This window comes from Caenorhabditis elegans, chromosome I (genome assembly GCF_000002985.6).
Source record: "Caenorhabditis elegans chromosome I".
NCBI lineage: Eukaryota > Metazoa > Nematoda > Chromadorea > Rhabditida > Rhabditidae > Caenorhabditis > Caenorhabditis elegans.
Window position 1 is genome coordinate 3,876,733 of NC_003279.8, and position 15,271 is coordinate 3,892,003.

Genomic DNA, 15,271 nt, shown 5'->3' on the forward strand with positions numbered 1-15,271 from the left:
ACCGAGAATTTATCAATGTTTTGTAGAAAAACACATTCGAAGTACATGATTACAAAATTTCAATAATTAAGATTAATAATTAAAATTGAACAAAAACAATTCACATGTGAAATCACAACGTTTTTTTTCGATAAAATCTTTTTTCCTGAAAAGCCAACGCGTATTTCCACACCAGACTACGGTCCACAATTGCGTACTCTTTCGGTCTGCATACACCAGAACCGACGATCAAAAATCTCCCGCATTTTTCGAAAATTAAATTTTATTCATATTCTTTTTAATATTTAAAGCTCGGATTACTTTTAATTTGTTATATTTTTATCTTTCCAGATAATGGCCGACAAAGAAAATGCAACAAAAATTGAAAAAATGCCGAACTCTGAGACGATGAAAGGGATCGTAAGTGAAGAAACAATCAGAACAGGAAACAATAATGCAATTTTCAGTCTTCCGAAGATGTTCCGTTTGAAGAGGATATCATTAGAAATCCCACGTCAGTAAATTGTTGGCAGAGATATATCGATCACAAATTGCAGAACAAATCTCCTGCCAAGCAGATGTTTTTGGTAATTTTCATTTAATTTTCTTCAAAAAACATTTTTTAATTTCAGATCTACGAACGTGCACTTGCAGTTTTCGAAAGAAGCTACAAACTTTGGTATCATTATCTGAAATACAGAGAAAGCACAATTGTCAACAAATGCCCAACAGACAACTCCTGGAGAGCACTCTGTGACACTTATGAGAGATGTCTCATGAGATTACACAAGATGCCACGTATTTGGATTTGTTACTGCGAAGTGATGATCAAAAGAGGCCTCATCACAGAGACCAGACGAGTTTTCGATCGAGCTCTCCGTTCTCTTCCAGTCACCCAGCACATGCGTATCTGGACATTGTATATCGGCTTTCTGACAAGTCACGATCTGCCAGAAACTACAATTCGTGTCTACAGAAGATATTTGAAGATGAATCCGAAAGCTCGTGAGGATTACGTTGAGTATCTTATTGAAAGAGATCAAATCGACGAGGCAGCAAAAGAATTGACAACTCTAGTAAATCAAGATCAGAATGTTTCGGAAAAAGGAAGAACTGCACATCAACTGTGGACTCAGCTGTGTGATTTGATCTCAAAGAATCCAGTAAAGATCTTCTCGCTGAACGTCGACGCAATTATTCGTCAAGGAATCTATCGGTACACGGATCAAGTTGGATTTTTGTGGTGCTCACTAGCCGACTATTACATTCGTAGCGCAGAGTTCGAAAGAGTAAATTTGAAAAAGTGTTTTTTTTCTGAGCACAAATTTGATTTCAGGCTCGAGACGTGTATGAGGAGGCTATTGCTAAAGTGTCAACTGTACGAGATTTCGCTCAAGTTTATGATGCTTATGCAGCTTTTGAAGAACGAGAAGTGTCGATTATGATGCAAGAAGTGGAACAAAGTGGTGATCCGGAAGAAGAAGTTGATCTTGAGTGGATGTTCCAGAGGTTTGTATGTCAAAAATTCAAAAAAATGACCTAAGTTCAGCTATAATCACCAATTTCGCCAACTTTTCCGTGTCGCAGCGGTCGTAACATGACATTTACTTGATTAATGTCAGATTATTCGTATTTTTTATTTTATTTGTGCAGTTTATCTAACGCTAAGGTATATTAAAATTTAAAAAAAATCAATGACCGGGCACGGAAAAGTTGGAAAAAATTGGAGATTTTAGCTAAAATTGGCCTTTTTTTCGAAATTTAGCACCGATAAGAAGCCCTTTTTGAAAAAAATGTGTTGAGCAATTTTTGCAAAATCTCTTTGTAAAGCCTTTACCTTTACCTTTACCTTCAAATCGTTTAACTATAAATTTGTAAAACCCTCTTGAAATTCCAGATATCAACATTTGATGGAAAGAAAGAATGAACTAATGAACAGTGTACTTCTCCGGCAGAATCCACATAATGTTGGAGAATGGCTCAACCGAGTGAATATCTACGAAGGAAATTACAACAAGCAAATTGAGACATTCAAGGAAGCCGTAAAATCTGTAAATCCCAAAATTCAAGTCGGAAAAGTTCGTGATCTCTGGATCGGTCTTGCCAAGTTGTATGAGGATAATGGTGACTTGGATGCTGCTCGTAAGACGTTCGAGACCGCTGTGATCTCACAATTCGGAGGTGTCAGTGAACTTGCAAATGTGTGGTGTGCGTATGCCGAAATGGAAATGAAGCATAAAAGAGCAAAAGCTGCACTGACAGTTATGCAACGAGCATGTGTTGTTCCGAAGCCAGGAGATTACGAGAATATGCAATCAGTTCAAGCAAGAGTTCACAGAAGTCCGATTCTATGGGCAATGTACGCGGATTATGAGGAATGTTGTGGAACTGTTGAGTCTTGTCGGAAAGTTTATGATAAGATGATCGAGCTTCGTGTAGCTTCTCCACAGATGATTATGAATTACGCAATGTTTTTGGAGGAGAATGAGTATTTCGAGCTGGCATTCCAAGCCTACGAGAAGGGAATTGCTCTGTTCAAGTGGCCCGGAGTTTTTGATATTTGGAATACATATTTGGTCAAATTCATTAAAAGATACGGTGGAAAGAAGCTGGAAAGAGCACGTGATTTGTTTGAGCAATGTCTGGAAAACTGCCCACCAACCCATGCGAAATGTAAGAACTTTTGAAAAAGTTGAAATAAATCAAACAATACCAAATTTATTTTAGATATTTTCTTACTCTATGCCAAACTGGAAGAAGAGCACGGACTCGCCAGGCATGCTCTTTCCATATACAACAGAGCCTGCTCAGGAGTTGACCGTGCCGATATGCACTCGGTAAGCACAATTTTTTTTTTGTAAAATATTGAAAAATGTTGAAAGCTCAATTTTAAATTAAAAAATCCTGAATTTTCAGCGCTTTAGAGCTCAAAAATACCTGGAAATAGGAAAATCATAGCTTTCTGCAAAGAAAAAGGCACAAAATTCGAAATTTTCAGTCGAAATTGCGCATAGTGTAGCTTTTTATTCGAAAAAAACTATACGAAAATCCAATATTCCTGCTAAAGACGCAAAAATTTTTGGAATATAAATGTTTTATTTTTAATATATCTATAGCTTCCTGAGACCAAATGTTGTAAATTCTTGCTGAAAATTGACAAAAATTGGATTTAATTGAACAAAACGACGCAAAAATTATAGTTAAAAACACTTCAAAACAACAAAATTTCGCGAAATTCAATTTTTCAAACGAAAAATCACGATAAAACCCGATAAAACCCGCAAATTCTTCAAAATTGTCATTTTAGATGTACAATATCTACATCAAAAAGGTCCAGGAAATGTATGGAATCGCGCAGTGCCGGCCCATCTTTGAACGAGCGATTTCCGAATTGCCAGAGGATAAGTCTCGAGCAATGAGCTTGCGGTATGCTCAGCTCGAGACGACGGTCGGAGAGATTGACCGAGCCCGAGCGATCTACGCGCACGCCGCCGAGATTTCCGATCCAAAAGTTCATGTAAAGTTCTGGGATACGTGGAAAAACTTTGAAGTTGCTCATGGAAACGAGGCAACTGTTCGTGACATGCTTCGTGTTCGTAGATCAGTCGAAGCGTCATACAACGTGAATGTCACACTGACATCTGTACAAATGCGTGTGGATGCTGAACGAAAGGCACAGGAGACTACGACTTCGTCGAATCCGATGGATTCATTGGATCAGCAACAGCAGCAACCTTCGGATGGAGCAGGATCAATTACTCAGGTCTCAATGAACAAAGGAAATATTTCATTTGTACGTGGAGCCGGTAAAACGGTACAACAGAATACTACAGAGAATCCTGATGAAATTGATTTGGATGAAGACGACGATGATGAGGAAGATGATGGTGGAGATGCTGATATTTCAGTCAAAGTTGTTCCAGCTCAGATTTTTGGAAATTTGAAGCTCGCCGAAGAGGAGGAAGAAGCTTGATTTTCATTATTTTTTATTTTATTTGTTGTTCAGGATCTTGAAAAATAAATTATTTATTTTATGTTACAAATTTTCCAATTTTCCAATTTTTTTGTGATGTTTTCCTTGGTTGTTGTGTTGTCTAACACTGTGTGTAATACTTTTTTTAAAAATTGTGTTTTTAATTTTTTTAGGAAATATAAAAATTGTCTGAAATCATGATTAATCACTAAGAATTTTTCAAAAAAACGTTAGTATTTTCTCATTCTTCGAAGGTATTACGATACCATCAGTTCATGAGAATGCCTACCAAGGGTGGGCAAACTTTTACAAAGTCAAGAAATCAATCAGTCAAGAATTCTTGATTTTAAAAGTCAAGAAATCAAGAAATTTTCTACGGATATTATTTTTAAGCGAAATTGAAAGAAATAGTTAAATTTATCAGTCTTAACCTATTTTTTAAAGAATATGAACAAAAGAAACTTTGAAAATGGACAAAAAGTGCAAAAATAATAATTTTTCGACAAGAACGTTAACGTTTTCAATCTTTTTGAATTCCTTTCTGCAAACCTCGCTCTTCCAACTGAAATTGTGTTTTATGGTGTTTTTTGAGTTATTATATTCTGAAAATGGCAAAAATAATAAAATAATTTCTCGGAAAATTGAAAAACCCACTTTTCAGCCTAAATTTCGAGTTAAAAATTTCTTGATTTCTTGACACAATTTATCAAGAAATCAAGAAACAAGAATTCTTGACAAACTGTCAAGAAATCAAGAAATTCAAGAAATCAATCAATCAAGAATGCCCACCCCTAATGCCTACTTTCTGGCGCGAAAATATGCCGCAACAGGTGAGAGAAAATGTGGCGAAAAGATATTTTAATTTCGCGCGTCAAAACGGTAGACATTGTCATGATCTGATGGTTTTTTAATAAATAGTTATTTACAATAATGTTTTTTTTCAATAACGTTTTTCAAGTGCTTTCTCACTTTAACCTATTTGTTTCTAACTTTTCGACAAAAATTCGATTTTCTCTGTAAAAAAACGGCAAAAAAAAATTAAAATGTTGTGACAGTTTCAAATTTTAAATGACAATTTTTATAAAAAATCACTGCTTCAATCAGCTTTTCGCAAAGGATTATTTTTTTCAGATAAATTGTAAATAAAAATGGAAGACGTTAATGATCTCTACACGATGGCTCTAGGCGAATTTTATGCTCCAGCACCATCAACGTCTTCCATTAAAAAGCCTGCAAAAGTTCCCGAAGATCAGCCATCCACCTCGTCCGCACCTCCTACAACAGCTCTTTTCCGACAGCTTCTAATAGGGTCTAGAAGTCAAATAGAACGATTGAAAAAAGAAAATGAAGAGTTGAAAACAAAGTGAGACAGTTTTTTTTTTTTCACTTTTCAAAAAATCTAAAATTCGAAAAAAATTCAGACTGAAGCACGCCACCTCATCCGGCGGCGTCGTGATATGTCCCAATTGTACACATCATTTCAAGGATCGTCAGTGTCCAATGAGACCTCGAGCTATGAAGGTTTTTAATCCAAGCTATTCTCAAAAAAAATCAAATTCAATTAAATTTCAGAAAATGCGAGCTCGAAACTGCGTCGAATTGGAATTCGGCAATTTGGAAGATCTTGAAATGTGGCTCTACCTGAATCAGCTGGAGACAAATAATGACGGAATGCCAACTGTAATGAATGTGAAAAAAGCTACGAATTGTCCAGAGAAATCTCTGAAGGAGTCCGGGAGCCTGCTGCCAGAGCTTGTTGAGAAGAAGAGAGAAGAGAAACGGCAACAGGAAGATCAGAAAGCTGTGGTGCTGGAGAAGAGAAAACCTGTGACTCAAAAAGTACAAGATCACCTGAAACGTCGTTCCAAGTCTCCAATTGGACGGGGAAAAGATCAATCTGATAAGGATATTATTTCGAATAAGAAGCGGAAGCTGAATCGACAATCAAAAGAAGAGATTGATGAACGGTCTAAGATCGCAAAGAAAGCGCCAATTTCGCAACGCGTTCAGTTTCCGAGGATGCCGGCACCCCAGGCGCCGGACGCCGTAGCTTCCAAGGTTCGGGAACAGAAGCCTGTTGATATCACTCCGCACCCAAGACCATCGGCTTCTAGAAATTCGGAATCTCAGAAACCGGTTGCATCCAAGATCCAGGAGAAGAAGACTGAAGTTCGCACAAAGTCTTCTCCAACGAACCCAATAGTTAATTCCAAGCAACCAAGTCAGAAAAAGCCTGCCGATCTCACTCCGCACCCAAAACGACCACCAATTACTCCTGAAACATTGCCTTCTAGAAATTCGGAAATTCAGAAGCCTGCAGCCTCCAAGATCCAGGAGAAGAAAACTGAAGTTATTGCAAGATCTCAGAAATCGGAAGCGTCCACAAAAATTGCACAGAAGCCTTCTCCAACGAACCCGACAGTTAATTTCAAGCAACCGAGTCAGAAGCCTGCTGATCTCACTCCAAAACCAATCACCCTAGCTTCAAAGTCTCCAATAACTCGGAGCTCCGAAGTTTCTACCGAGCCCTCAACAAAACCGAAAAGAGCTCCAATTGTTTGGGATGACAAGCCGAAGGATTCAACTGCCAAAGAGCTTCCCAAAGAGCTTCCCAAGGCGAAAAGCCATTTCGAGTTCAAGGTTAAGCCTATCGAAAAGAAGGACGCTTCTCCTCCAAAGACAACCAGCACTTCATCTGCTTCTCCACCAAATCCCGATCCAGCTATGAAGCAAAAATATAAATTTGTGCCGACTTCCAAGAAACAGAAGTTAACTGAGACAAAGAATAAGGATCAAAAATCGACAATAAATGAATCTCCTGTTGAATGCCAGAACTCTGGGCAGAATGAGGCTTCTAATCCAACAAAGCTTAAGGATCAGGAACTAAATAAGCATGTAGTGCCGAAGAATCCGGAAGCCATCGAAACTCCAGATGAGCGCCAGGAATCAGTGCAGAAGTCGAATGAGGCTTCAGCAACTAGCTCAACGAAGCCAAGCGATCCAGTCGAAACTCCCTCCGATGAAGTGGATCCTCAGGAAACCCAATGGAAAGTGTATTCTGTCAAACAATCCAGGCCGGTTCTCGATCACATATACAAATTCGCGCTGGCACGGCAGTCATTGAAACGACATTGGAATGATAAGATGATTGTGCTGAATGGTGATGTTCCACAAGAGAAAGTAGAAGAATCAAAACCACTAAGCATCGCAGAATCTTTGAAGCGGATCGGTGTTTCCGTTGAAGGAATAGCGGTGTTGCAGAAGCAACTAAAAGCATCAGCTCCAGAACCACCAGTGCTCTCTACGACCGTCGACGATGAAGATGCTCTCGGAGAGTTCTTCCCAGACCTAGCCAAACGAAAAACCTCTGAAATCCGTCCAGTCTCCGCTGAAAGCTTATGGTCGGTGACAGATCGTGAAGAAGAGGAGCTGAAGATTCTGGTTAGGGAAGACTCGGTGGTGCCCCCCAGCGGGGATTGTCTGATGGATGTGGAAGCCTATGAGATCACGGAAGATCTGGAAAGTCAGACTTATGAAGCTTCTCAAAGTGACTGGAAGGAGTTTTGTCTGGAAGACGTGGATGATGATGTGGATGAGACGCTACGAGAGAGGAAGCTGTCGGAAATGGAAAAATCGGCGGAAAATCTGGATGAGAATATGGATTGGATTGAGAATTTGGAGGAGCTGGGCAATGATGATGAGCAGGAGGAAGAAGAAGAAGAGGATCAGGAGCAAGAGCAAGAACAAGTTGCTCCGAGCCGTTCGATATCAGTTCCTCTAGAAATGAAAAATGATTTTGTGTTGTCCGATGAGGATGATCCGGTCTCGCCAGTGACGTCTACGCCGAGGAAGGAGGATTTCAATGATGGTGATTTTTGAGATTATGAAAATTAAAAAATTTAAGAGAAAAAATCTGGAATTAAAAATTTCATTTTCGAAAATTATGAAAAAACAGCACTTTTGAAACTCTGGAGTGTTTTTTTTTTAATATATTCGGTTTTTATACAAATTGATAATTAAAATTTTTTTAGGGGCTGGGACCAAAAATTTAAATTTGCAAAAAAAAAAAAACAAAAAAAATTTGAATACATTTATTTTTTAAAAACCATGAAAAAGTGAGTTTTTTGGATGAAAAACCATGATATACGAAAAAAATTTCGATTTTTCGAAAAATAGCTTAAAATTTTGGTTATTTTTTTGATTTTTAGAGCAAAATTATTTTTTTTCTAAATATAAACAAATTTTGGCAAAAATTTCTAAAACATTTTTTTTCTTAAAAAAAAGAAAGAAAAATCGGAAAAAAATGTATTATTAAAATTTAGATTAACAATTAGATTAAAAATTTAAATGCGTATTGAGCAACATATCTGACGCACAAAATACCTTGTAGCGAAAACTACAGTAACCCTTGAAATGACTACAGTAGCTCTGTGTCGATTTACAGGCCTGAATATTTATTTTTTATAATTTTGACGCATTGTTTTAAATAGCAGCGCTACAGTAGTAATAGCGCTGGTATTGAAAACATTCGTCAAAATTACAAAAAAGAAATAAAGAAAAAGTCCGGCCCGTAAATCGACACAAGCGCTACAGTAGTCATTTAAAGGGTTACTGTAGTTTTCGCTACGAGATATTTTGCGCGTCAAATATGAGAATTTAGTGATCCCGCAATTTTTAAAAAATTCAGATCTGAGCGGCTGTCTGGAAGAAGACGAAGAGGACACTGAAAATTTGCTGCCACAAGCCAAAGACGACAGCTTCATCGACGAACTGGACTGGAATTATGGCACAGATTATGAGGAAGAGGAGGTGGAAGAAGCTGAAGTAGTTGTTGAAGAAAAAGGTGAGAAAAAGCATAAAAATGCCGGGAAAAAAACATTTATTTAATATAAATAAATCAAAATTGTGCACAAATTTATACAAAAAACGTATAATATATATAAAGCTTATCCTCTCTTAATAAGAGCACCAAGTGGAATATCTCCTCCTCCATTTGCACACCGGTAACACACACAAGTCGGACGACCGCTTCGTTTCTTGCATGAACCGGTTCCACAGTTTTGCATACTGCAGCTGGTAATGCACAACCCCTGAGCCGCTTTTTTAAGAATAGGAACATCCATTCTGGCACAAGTACTAAAGTCGATGTCGGCAGCCACGATGGTGGCCAGGAGAAGTGCAAGGAAAAGGGAACGGACGAACATTTTCGTTGATTTTTTTTGGTTCTTTAATCGGTTTACCACTTTTTATAGAACCTATAATAGGCGGCGCCAACCGTGGGCAGCTGGTGGTTTTTGATAACACAGTACTGTAATAATAATAACATAACGAATGTTTGTTGACTTATTCAACAGGTGTTTAGAATCCAAAAAAAGAATCCAAAAAAGGTCACATTTCGCGATTCATTCACAAACATATAAATATGGTTAGTTGTGTGGGAGCTGAGAAATCAAAGTATCAAGTGACACATCGTTGGCGTTTGAACAACCTCCACAGAAGCATGTTGGATGCGAGTCGACTTTTTTGCATATTCCGGTCATGCATTTCTGGAAGTTTTGAAGGGTCATGTTTTGGAGGGCAGAACAGGGGTAGACGACAAACGAGTTTTTCTGGCAAACCGACAACTTGTCGGAATTGAAATTTCCGGCATATCGGCAAACCGGCAAATTGCCGAATTCGTCAGGAAAGCGGCAACTGTGCCGAAAACGAAAAAATTCAGAATTTAAATTTTGATCGGCAAAAAAATTGTTCCTACATCTATTTTGAAAAGTGAGCAAATTATATGAAAATATCAAGAAAAAACGGAAAAAAATTCAAAAAGGCACAGTTTTAAGTGTTTTCGTCCTATAAAAATTCAAACCGGTAATTTGCCGAAAATCAGAATTTCCGGCAAATCAGCAAATTGCCGGAAATGAAAACTTCCGGCAAATTGGCAAACCGGCAATTTGTCGATATTTGCCAATCGGAAATATACAATTTTTTTGTACTTTCTTGAATTTCGCAAAATTTGGAAAATTAGATAATTATTTTTGAATTAATCAGAAAAAAAAGTCTATTACCTAGTTTTGACATTTTAAAAAAATCAAAACGGAGAAATATCAATAGAAGCGAAATTCCAATATGACTCTACACTTATGGGTGATTATGGGTAATAGATTTAAAATGTACTAAATAGTCAGATACTATCTAGATACTAACAAAATTAAATTGCACTTCAAGCCAAAAACATTGGCAAAATTAGAGAAATTTTTATCCCACCTGTGCTGTACAACTAGATGTGCAAAGTCCTTGTGCGATCCTCTGCATTACCGGAACATCCATTCTTGCACATGATGCTTCACTCGATACTCCGTTGTTCGGAAGTAGGAGAACAAGGAGAAGGCAGAAGTAAAGCATCGAAAGTTGTTCTGCAATAATCTCCAGAGTTTACCGGAAGCATGCTTCTGCCTTTTATGTGTGTGTTGGCCTCTTCCATATAATCATTTTTCCAATCGTAACATCTCTCGTGCAACATTTTCTCGAACTTCTTTTTGAGATGATTTTTGGTCGAAATCTGAACGAACGGTTGGGACGCCAGTGGGCACAGACTAAAAACAATGTGTCATCGGGGGGTGGGAGAGGATTGTGCAGATTTAAATGAAATTTATTTGCAGACAACAGTGGAAGTGATCATGATGCAACATTGGAAGATGGCGAAATTTCTGAAAATGATGATGGAGAAGATGAGAAGAAAGAGGAAGAACCGAAAAAACCGATTCGAGAACGAACTAAATTCATGATCACGGAGGATCAGGTATACTTTCAATCTATATCGTATTTGGAAATAATAAAAAAATTGTGTAGATTTACACAGTTCGTGTACTCCTCGAGAAGAAGCGTGCTTGTTTTTTTTTAATCTATGTTGGCTTAGACGTAGGCATAGACGTAGGCATAGGCTTAAGCTTAGCTTTAGCCCTGGGTTTGAGCTAGAGTTTTTTGTTTTAATTTTAAGACTTGAAAATTGTTTTTAAAAAAAGTGTTGTTTACTGTATTACGATATACGTAAAACGAAAATTGAAAAAAAAAATTTCTGAATATAATTCCAAAATAATTTTTTTCTGAGATGAGATTTATTAATTTTTTAACGAATAACACCCCTAGAGCCCAAATTTTTGGTTATTTTTCGATTTTTCTCTAACCAAACCAAAAAAAATTCCAATTTTCCCTTAATTTTGGATAAATCTGCGTAAATCTACACATGGCCGTGTTAGAGAGTTTCCCAGATAATTCTTCCATTTTCGAATGTGATGAATATGTATTTGTGTTGTATTACTGGATTACTGGTTAATAAATTACAATTGAATTTCAGCTTGGACCAAAAACCGATGAAGAAGAAGATGAGCCTCCTGAAATACACCGGGCTCCACCAAGGAAAAGAAAAATAAACTATAATCGGCAAAAAGGTTCTGAAGACAACCGACATCGAAATTATCGCAAACGAGATACTCGGCCAGCCACATACCTATCTCTTTTGAAACGGAGAAACTCGTGAAATAATTCATAATATACCTGCATAATAATTTTGCTTTAATTTTTTATTCATTTGTACTTTGTCAATATCCGATGATTATGAAATTTGTAGAATATTTAAAAACTGTTTAAAGTCATCTAGTGACAACAAGCCATAATTAGAAAGTATTTCTATAATTGGGGATAGGGGAAAATGATAGAAATACCTTATTAGTCACCGTACAAAATTGGATATATTCTAGAAAAAAGAAGAGAAATAATAACAAATTCTAGGTTACAGATGCTGGGGGTTTCAATTCACTGGTTTTTTGCTATATTTACTTCAACATCAGATACGGTACTTGGTCTCGCCGCGACCAAATTTTTTTGAATGAAAAAATGTGTGCGCCTTTAAGTATAGTAGTCCAGCAATTTTTTTCGACGTTCTCTAATTATTTCACATTTTTTATATAACGGGAACTTAAAATTCTGAGAATGCGTATTGCACAACATATTTGACGCGCAGAATATCTCGTAGCGAAAACTACAGTAATGACTACTGTAGCGCTTGTGTCGATTTACGGGCTCGATTTTCGAAATTCACTTTTGTGTTTTCTTTTGATATTTTATCTATTAATAAATGATTTCCGTAAATCGACACCAGCGCTGCAGTAGTTTTCGCTACGAGATATTTTGCGCGTCAAATATGGTGCGTACTACGCATTCTCAGAATTTTGTGTTCCCGTAAAAACAAATAAATTTCCATCTACGTAGATACTGTAGGTTTCAAGGCGCACACTCTTCTTTATTGATTCCAAAGAGGTTCAATTTTTGAAAAAAAAAACTTGCATCTGTAACCTAGAATTTTATATTACGAATAAGGTACGGTAGAATTGTAGGTTTCAGATAGGCCCGTACGAAAAAAAGAACTGATTTCACTGTGTCTGTGTGGCATTTCATAAACATTTGTAGTTGAGCGAGATATCCTGACCCGACCAAACTTCCACATGCTGCCTTGAGAATCCATTTTGACAATTGCAGAACATCATAGCATTAGACACCTCTTGCACGCTGTCTCCTGAAAAAAGGAGCATTTTGCAGTGATAATTGCACAAAGTACATATCCCCCGACTGGGGCGGAAATTGAGAGAGATACTCGGTCAAATGACAATTGTTGTGACACCACCGAAATGATGTAAGCTACGAGCGTTTTAATGGCAAATAATCGGATAGAAATCGATTTGATGAGTCATTTGGAATTGAGCAGCAGAGGGAGATCAATCATAAAAGTTGAGCAAAAGTGAAGGAGAGAGAGTCGTTTCCGGAGGGTAATTTGGATTAACGAATTAAAAAAGAAAGAGAGTTGAAGAGAATTTGCAAAGTTTTAAGTGCATTCTGGGAGAAATTTTGAAAATTGAAGGCTCAGAGGTGTCCATAATGGAATCCTACACGGTTTTACTACGTGGCCGCAGAAAAAAAACTCGGCCACTCACAGAGCGGTTTTTTTATACATGAAAAATTCAAGTTTTTCAGGATCTCCGAAAATTTCTGAAGTCATTACAATAACTTGTGAGACGGCAGCTACCGATTTTTTCCGCGCCAAAAAAAGTTGCAGATTTTTACAAATTTTTGATAAATAATTTTCGAAAAATTACAGCTTTTAGAATGAAAGTTGCATGGAATTTGTATTGCAAATGTGCCAAAATTATTATTTTCAGATATTATGCAATTTTGAAAAAATTCAGGCGAAAAATTAATAATGAAACTCTAGGATTGCATAAGTTTTTATGCCTACTTGCCTACCTGCCTATTTTCTGAATGTTGGAGATAACTCCGTTACTTGGAAGGAAGCTTAACTGCGGTACTTGATAGGTGGGTTACCTATTTTACTTACAATCAGTTTGTTATTTTGATAGTAGGCGAGCATATAGCCACAAGGCAGGCATAGGTCTTATTGATGATACGCAAAAAAAGTAGGAAAAATTTGCGTTTTTTTCATGAAAATAATTTTGCGAAAATCTTAATATAAAAATAATTCCTGAGGGGTTACATTATAGAAATATGACTCTTGATTGCAGATACTTTCATTCCTGGAGGCCTATTCCATGCCTTCCTACCTACGCGCCTGCCTATCGCCTACGGTTTACGCATTTCTTATTCTCTATTTCAACTCATAGTGTGGACATTTTTTTTAATCGTAGATTTTGTTCTTTAAAAAAATAAGAAAATTTCAAAGACTTACCAGACGGCTGTGCTGCCCCAATAACTCTCAAATTAACGTCATAGCGTTTACATGTTGACGATATCGTCTCCAAATTACAGAATCGCAGTGTAACGTGCTATAAAAAGAGAAGTAACAAGTTCTGATAAGATTACGGGGTCAAAACTTACGTAATCGACCTTGACCATATTTGAATCCGACTCAAAATCGCAGACACCATCGTCTGGACACGAGCAAAGTGTGAAGTTGTGCATTTCGGGGGTGGCGTTAAGGTCGTAGATTTCATGCTGAACATTTTTTTTAATTCATGTAAAATGCCATTAGAAACACTCACCGTCAAAATTTCATCATAAACTGGTACCGCACCGCTACCGAATCCCGAAGCTTCTTCAGCGTCCGGCTCCAAGAGTGGATATGTGGAAATTGTGGCTCCGCATGGGTTGACCCTTTTGCATTGACTTAATGCTGGTTTTACCTGAAAATTGGATGACTTCAGATTATATTTGACGTGCAAGTTGATAAGCTAATTTTTCTAATAACGATCACTAACTATTCTCCGAAGAATTTAAAATATTTGTTATTATTTATCATTCAGCTGATCACTGACGGGAGATCATTTTTTGGTTACTTGTTTTTTGTTAGAGTCAGCTGTTCTTGAGATGCTAGGAAGAATTTGTGTTGAAAAAAGTCAGAACATAATTTTTTTTTGAAATATTGTTAATTTAGAGAAACTTAAAACCTACATCTCAGAACTTTTTTCCATAAAACTTCAGACAAGAACAAATGCTTGCAATTTCTGATTACAGCTCAGGACCAATTCAGTAAGATTTTCACGATTCCGTGGTAGCAGACGTCTAACGCCTGATGCCTGCCTTGTGCCTACCGCCAATTGACATTTAAACCTACATGTAAAAAAGGCAGGCACTTTAGGCAGGCACTTCGGCAATGCACCATAACTTCTAGAGCTTATTGTGTTTAGTCAACATGTTTTCTTAATCATATTTTACGCGCAATTTGAATTTTCATATATTCCCAAAAACAAACCTGTACATCATTCTCATCAGCCACCACAACAAGAATCACAGAAAACAAGGAAAATATGAAGGAGGAGCAGTCGAGACGCATGATTTGATTGTGAGACCAAGGTGGAGTGTGGGGGTCCGTCCGGTGATAACGGGAGAGCACAACAGGGTCCTGATATCACTGCGTCTCTGATGCTCTCTCAAAGACTCCGCCCACAAGTTGCCACCAATTCGCTTTCCGGAGCCAGTTGGGATCAAGAGGAAAAAGAAAAAGAAAGATAGAGCACGTGAAATTGAGAGATTCAAAAGGCACATGTCGAAGACATAAAAACAGTGAAGGTGGCGGAGATGAAGCAAATGGGATGAAGAATAAATGAGAGGTTAAAGGTAAGACACATCTGGAGACAGGAGATTACTCAATCAGTTTTTGACAGGTTATGGGAACCAGGTGTGGTTCTTTTTTTGGAGCAAAGAGTGTATGAACACTAACATTTTGGTCGATCTCATGACAAGCCATCCAGGTACTGTTACACCTCTTGCGAAAAAAGCGTGGCACAAAAATTTTGGAATTTTGGTAGAATTGAATTT

The 15,271-nt window shown here is 37.4% G+C and overlaps 5 protein-coding genes across 5 annotated transcripts; 2 read left to right on the forward strand and 3 right to left on the reverse strand.

Annotated features, from left to right (window-relative positions):
- Nucleotides 1-330: 330 nt before the first annotated feature.
- On the forward strand, nucleotides 331-4,011 carry syf-1 (Pre-mRNA-splicing factor SYF1). Its single transcript, NM_058849.10, has 7 exons — nucleotides 331-399; nucleotides 447-566; nucleotides 612-1,268; nucleotides 1,316-1,488; nucleotides 1,877-2,652; nucleotides 2,707-2,816; nucleotides 3,287-4,011. The coding sequence occupies exons 1-7, from the start codon at nucleotides 334-336 to the stop codon at nucleotides 3,950-3,952; spliced, it is 2,568 nt and encodes an 855-aa protein (NP_491250.1). The 5' UTR covers nucleotides 331-333; the 3' UTR covers nucleotides 3,953-4,011.
- Nucleotides 4,012-5,083: 1,072 nt separating this feature from the next.
- On the forward strand, nucleotides 5,084-11,583 carry C50F2.2 (CCHC-type domain-containing protein). The gene is made up of 6 exons (NM_058850.6): nucleotides 5,084-5,315; nucleotides 5,374-5,473; nucleotides 5,525-7,820; nucleotides 8,640-8,795; nucleotides 10,606-10,745; nucleotides 11,301-11,583. Exons 1-6 carry the CDS (start codon nucleotides 5,101-5,103, stop codon nucleotides 11,481-11,483), a joined length of 3,090 nt encoding a protein of 1,029 aa, NP_491251.1. The 5' UTR covers nucleotides 5,084-5,100; the 3' UTR covers nucleotides 11,484-11,583.
- abf-2 (Antibacterial factor-related peptide 2) lies at nucleotides 8,899-9,156 on the reverse strand (the record flags this gene model as incomplete). Its single annotated transcript, NM_058851.6, has 1 exon — nucleotides 8,899-9,156. One exon carries the CDS (start codon nucleotides 9,154-9,156, stop codon nucleotides 8,899-8,901), a length of 258 nt encoding a protein of 85 aa, NP_491252.1.
- On the reverse strand, nucleotides 9,338-10,363 carry abf-1 (Antibacterial factor-related peptide 1). Its single transcript, NM_058852.7, has 2 exons — nucleotides 10,211-10,363; nucleotides 9,338-9,498 (listed from the first exon to the last, which is right to left on the reverse strand). The coding sequence occupies exons 1-2, from the start codon at nucleotides 10,346-10,348 to the stop codon at nucleotides 9,379-9,381; spliced, it is 258 nt and encodes an 85-aa protein (NP_491253.1). The 5' UTR covers nucleotides 10,349-10,363; the 3' UTR covers nucleotides 9,338-9,378.
- On the reverse strand, nucleotides 11,508-14,866 carry C50F2.4 (DUF281 domain-containing protein). The gene is made up of 5 exons (NM_058853.2): nucleotides 14,706-14,866; nucleotides 13,996-14,136; nucleotides 13,832-13,948; nucleotides 13,683-13,779; nucleotides 11,508-12,518 (listed from the first exon to the last, which is right to left on the reverse strand). The coding sequence occupies exons 1-5, from the start codon at nucleotides 14,784-14,786 to the stop codon at nucleotides 12,397-12,399; spliced, it is 558 nt and encodes a 185-aa protein (NP_491254.1). The 5' UTR covers nucleotides 14,787-14,866; the 3' UTR covers nucleotides 11,508-12,396.
- Nucleotides 14,867-15,271: the final 405 nt, after the last annotated feature.

Coding starts and splice junctions, on each gene's coding strand:
- syf-1 (NM_058849.10), top strand. CDS start 334: ATGGCCGACAAAGAAAATGCAACAAAAATTGAAAAAATGCCGAACTCT. Junction 1,489..1,876: donor CTTGAGTGGATGTTCCAGAG/GTTTGTATGTCA, acceptor TTGAAATTCCAG/ATATCAACATTTGATGGAAA. Junction 2,653..2,706: donor CCCACCAACCCATGCGAAAT/GTAAGAACTTTT, acceptor AATTTATTTTAG/ATATTTTCTTACTCTATGCC.
- C50F2.2 (NM_058850.6), top strand. CDS start 5,101: ATGGAAGACGTTAATGATCTCTACACGATGGCTCTAGGCGAATTTTAT. Junction 5,316..5,373: donor AATGAAGAGTTGAAAACAAA/GTGAGACAGTTT, acceptor AAAAAAATTCAG/ACTGAAGCACGCCACCTCAT. Junction 10,746..11,300: donor TCATGATCACGGAGGATCAG/GTATACTTTCAA, acceptor ATTGAATTTCAG/CTTGGACCAAAAACCGATGA.
- abf-1 (NM_058852.7), bottom strand. CDS start 10,348: ATGCTTTACTTCTGCCTTCTCCTTGTTCTCCTACTTCCGAACAACGGA. Junction 9,499..10,210: donor CATCTAGTTGTACAGCACAG/GTGGGATAAAAA, acceptor CAAAACTTCCAG/AAATGCATGACCGGAATATG.
- C50F2.4 (NM_058853.2), bottom strand. CDS start 14,786: ATGCGTCTCGACTGCTCCTCCTTCATATTTTCCTTGTTTTCTGTGATT. Junction 14,137..14,705: donor CTGATGAGAATGATGTACAG/GTTTGTTTTTGG, acceptor TCCAATTTTCAG/GTAAAACCAGCATTAAGTCA. Junction 13,949..13,995: donor TTTATGATGAAATTTTGACG/GTGAGTGTTTCT, acceptor AAAAATGTTCAG/CATGAAATCTACGACCTTAA.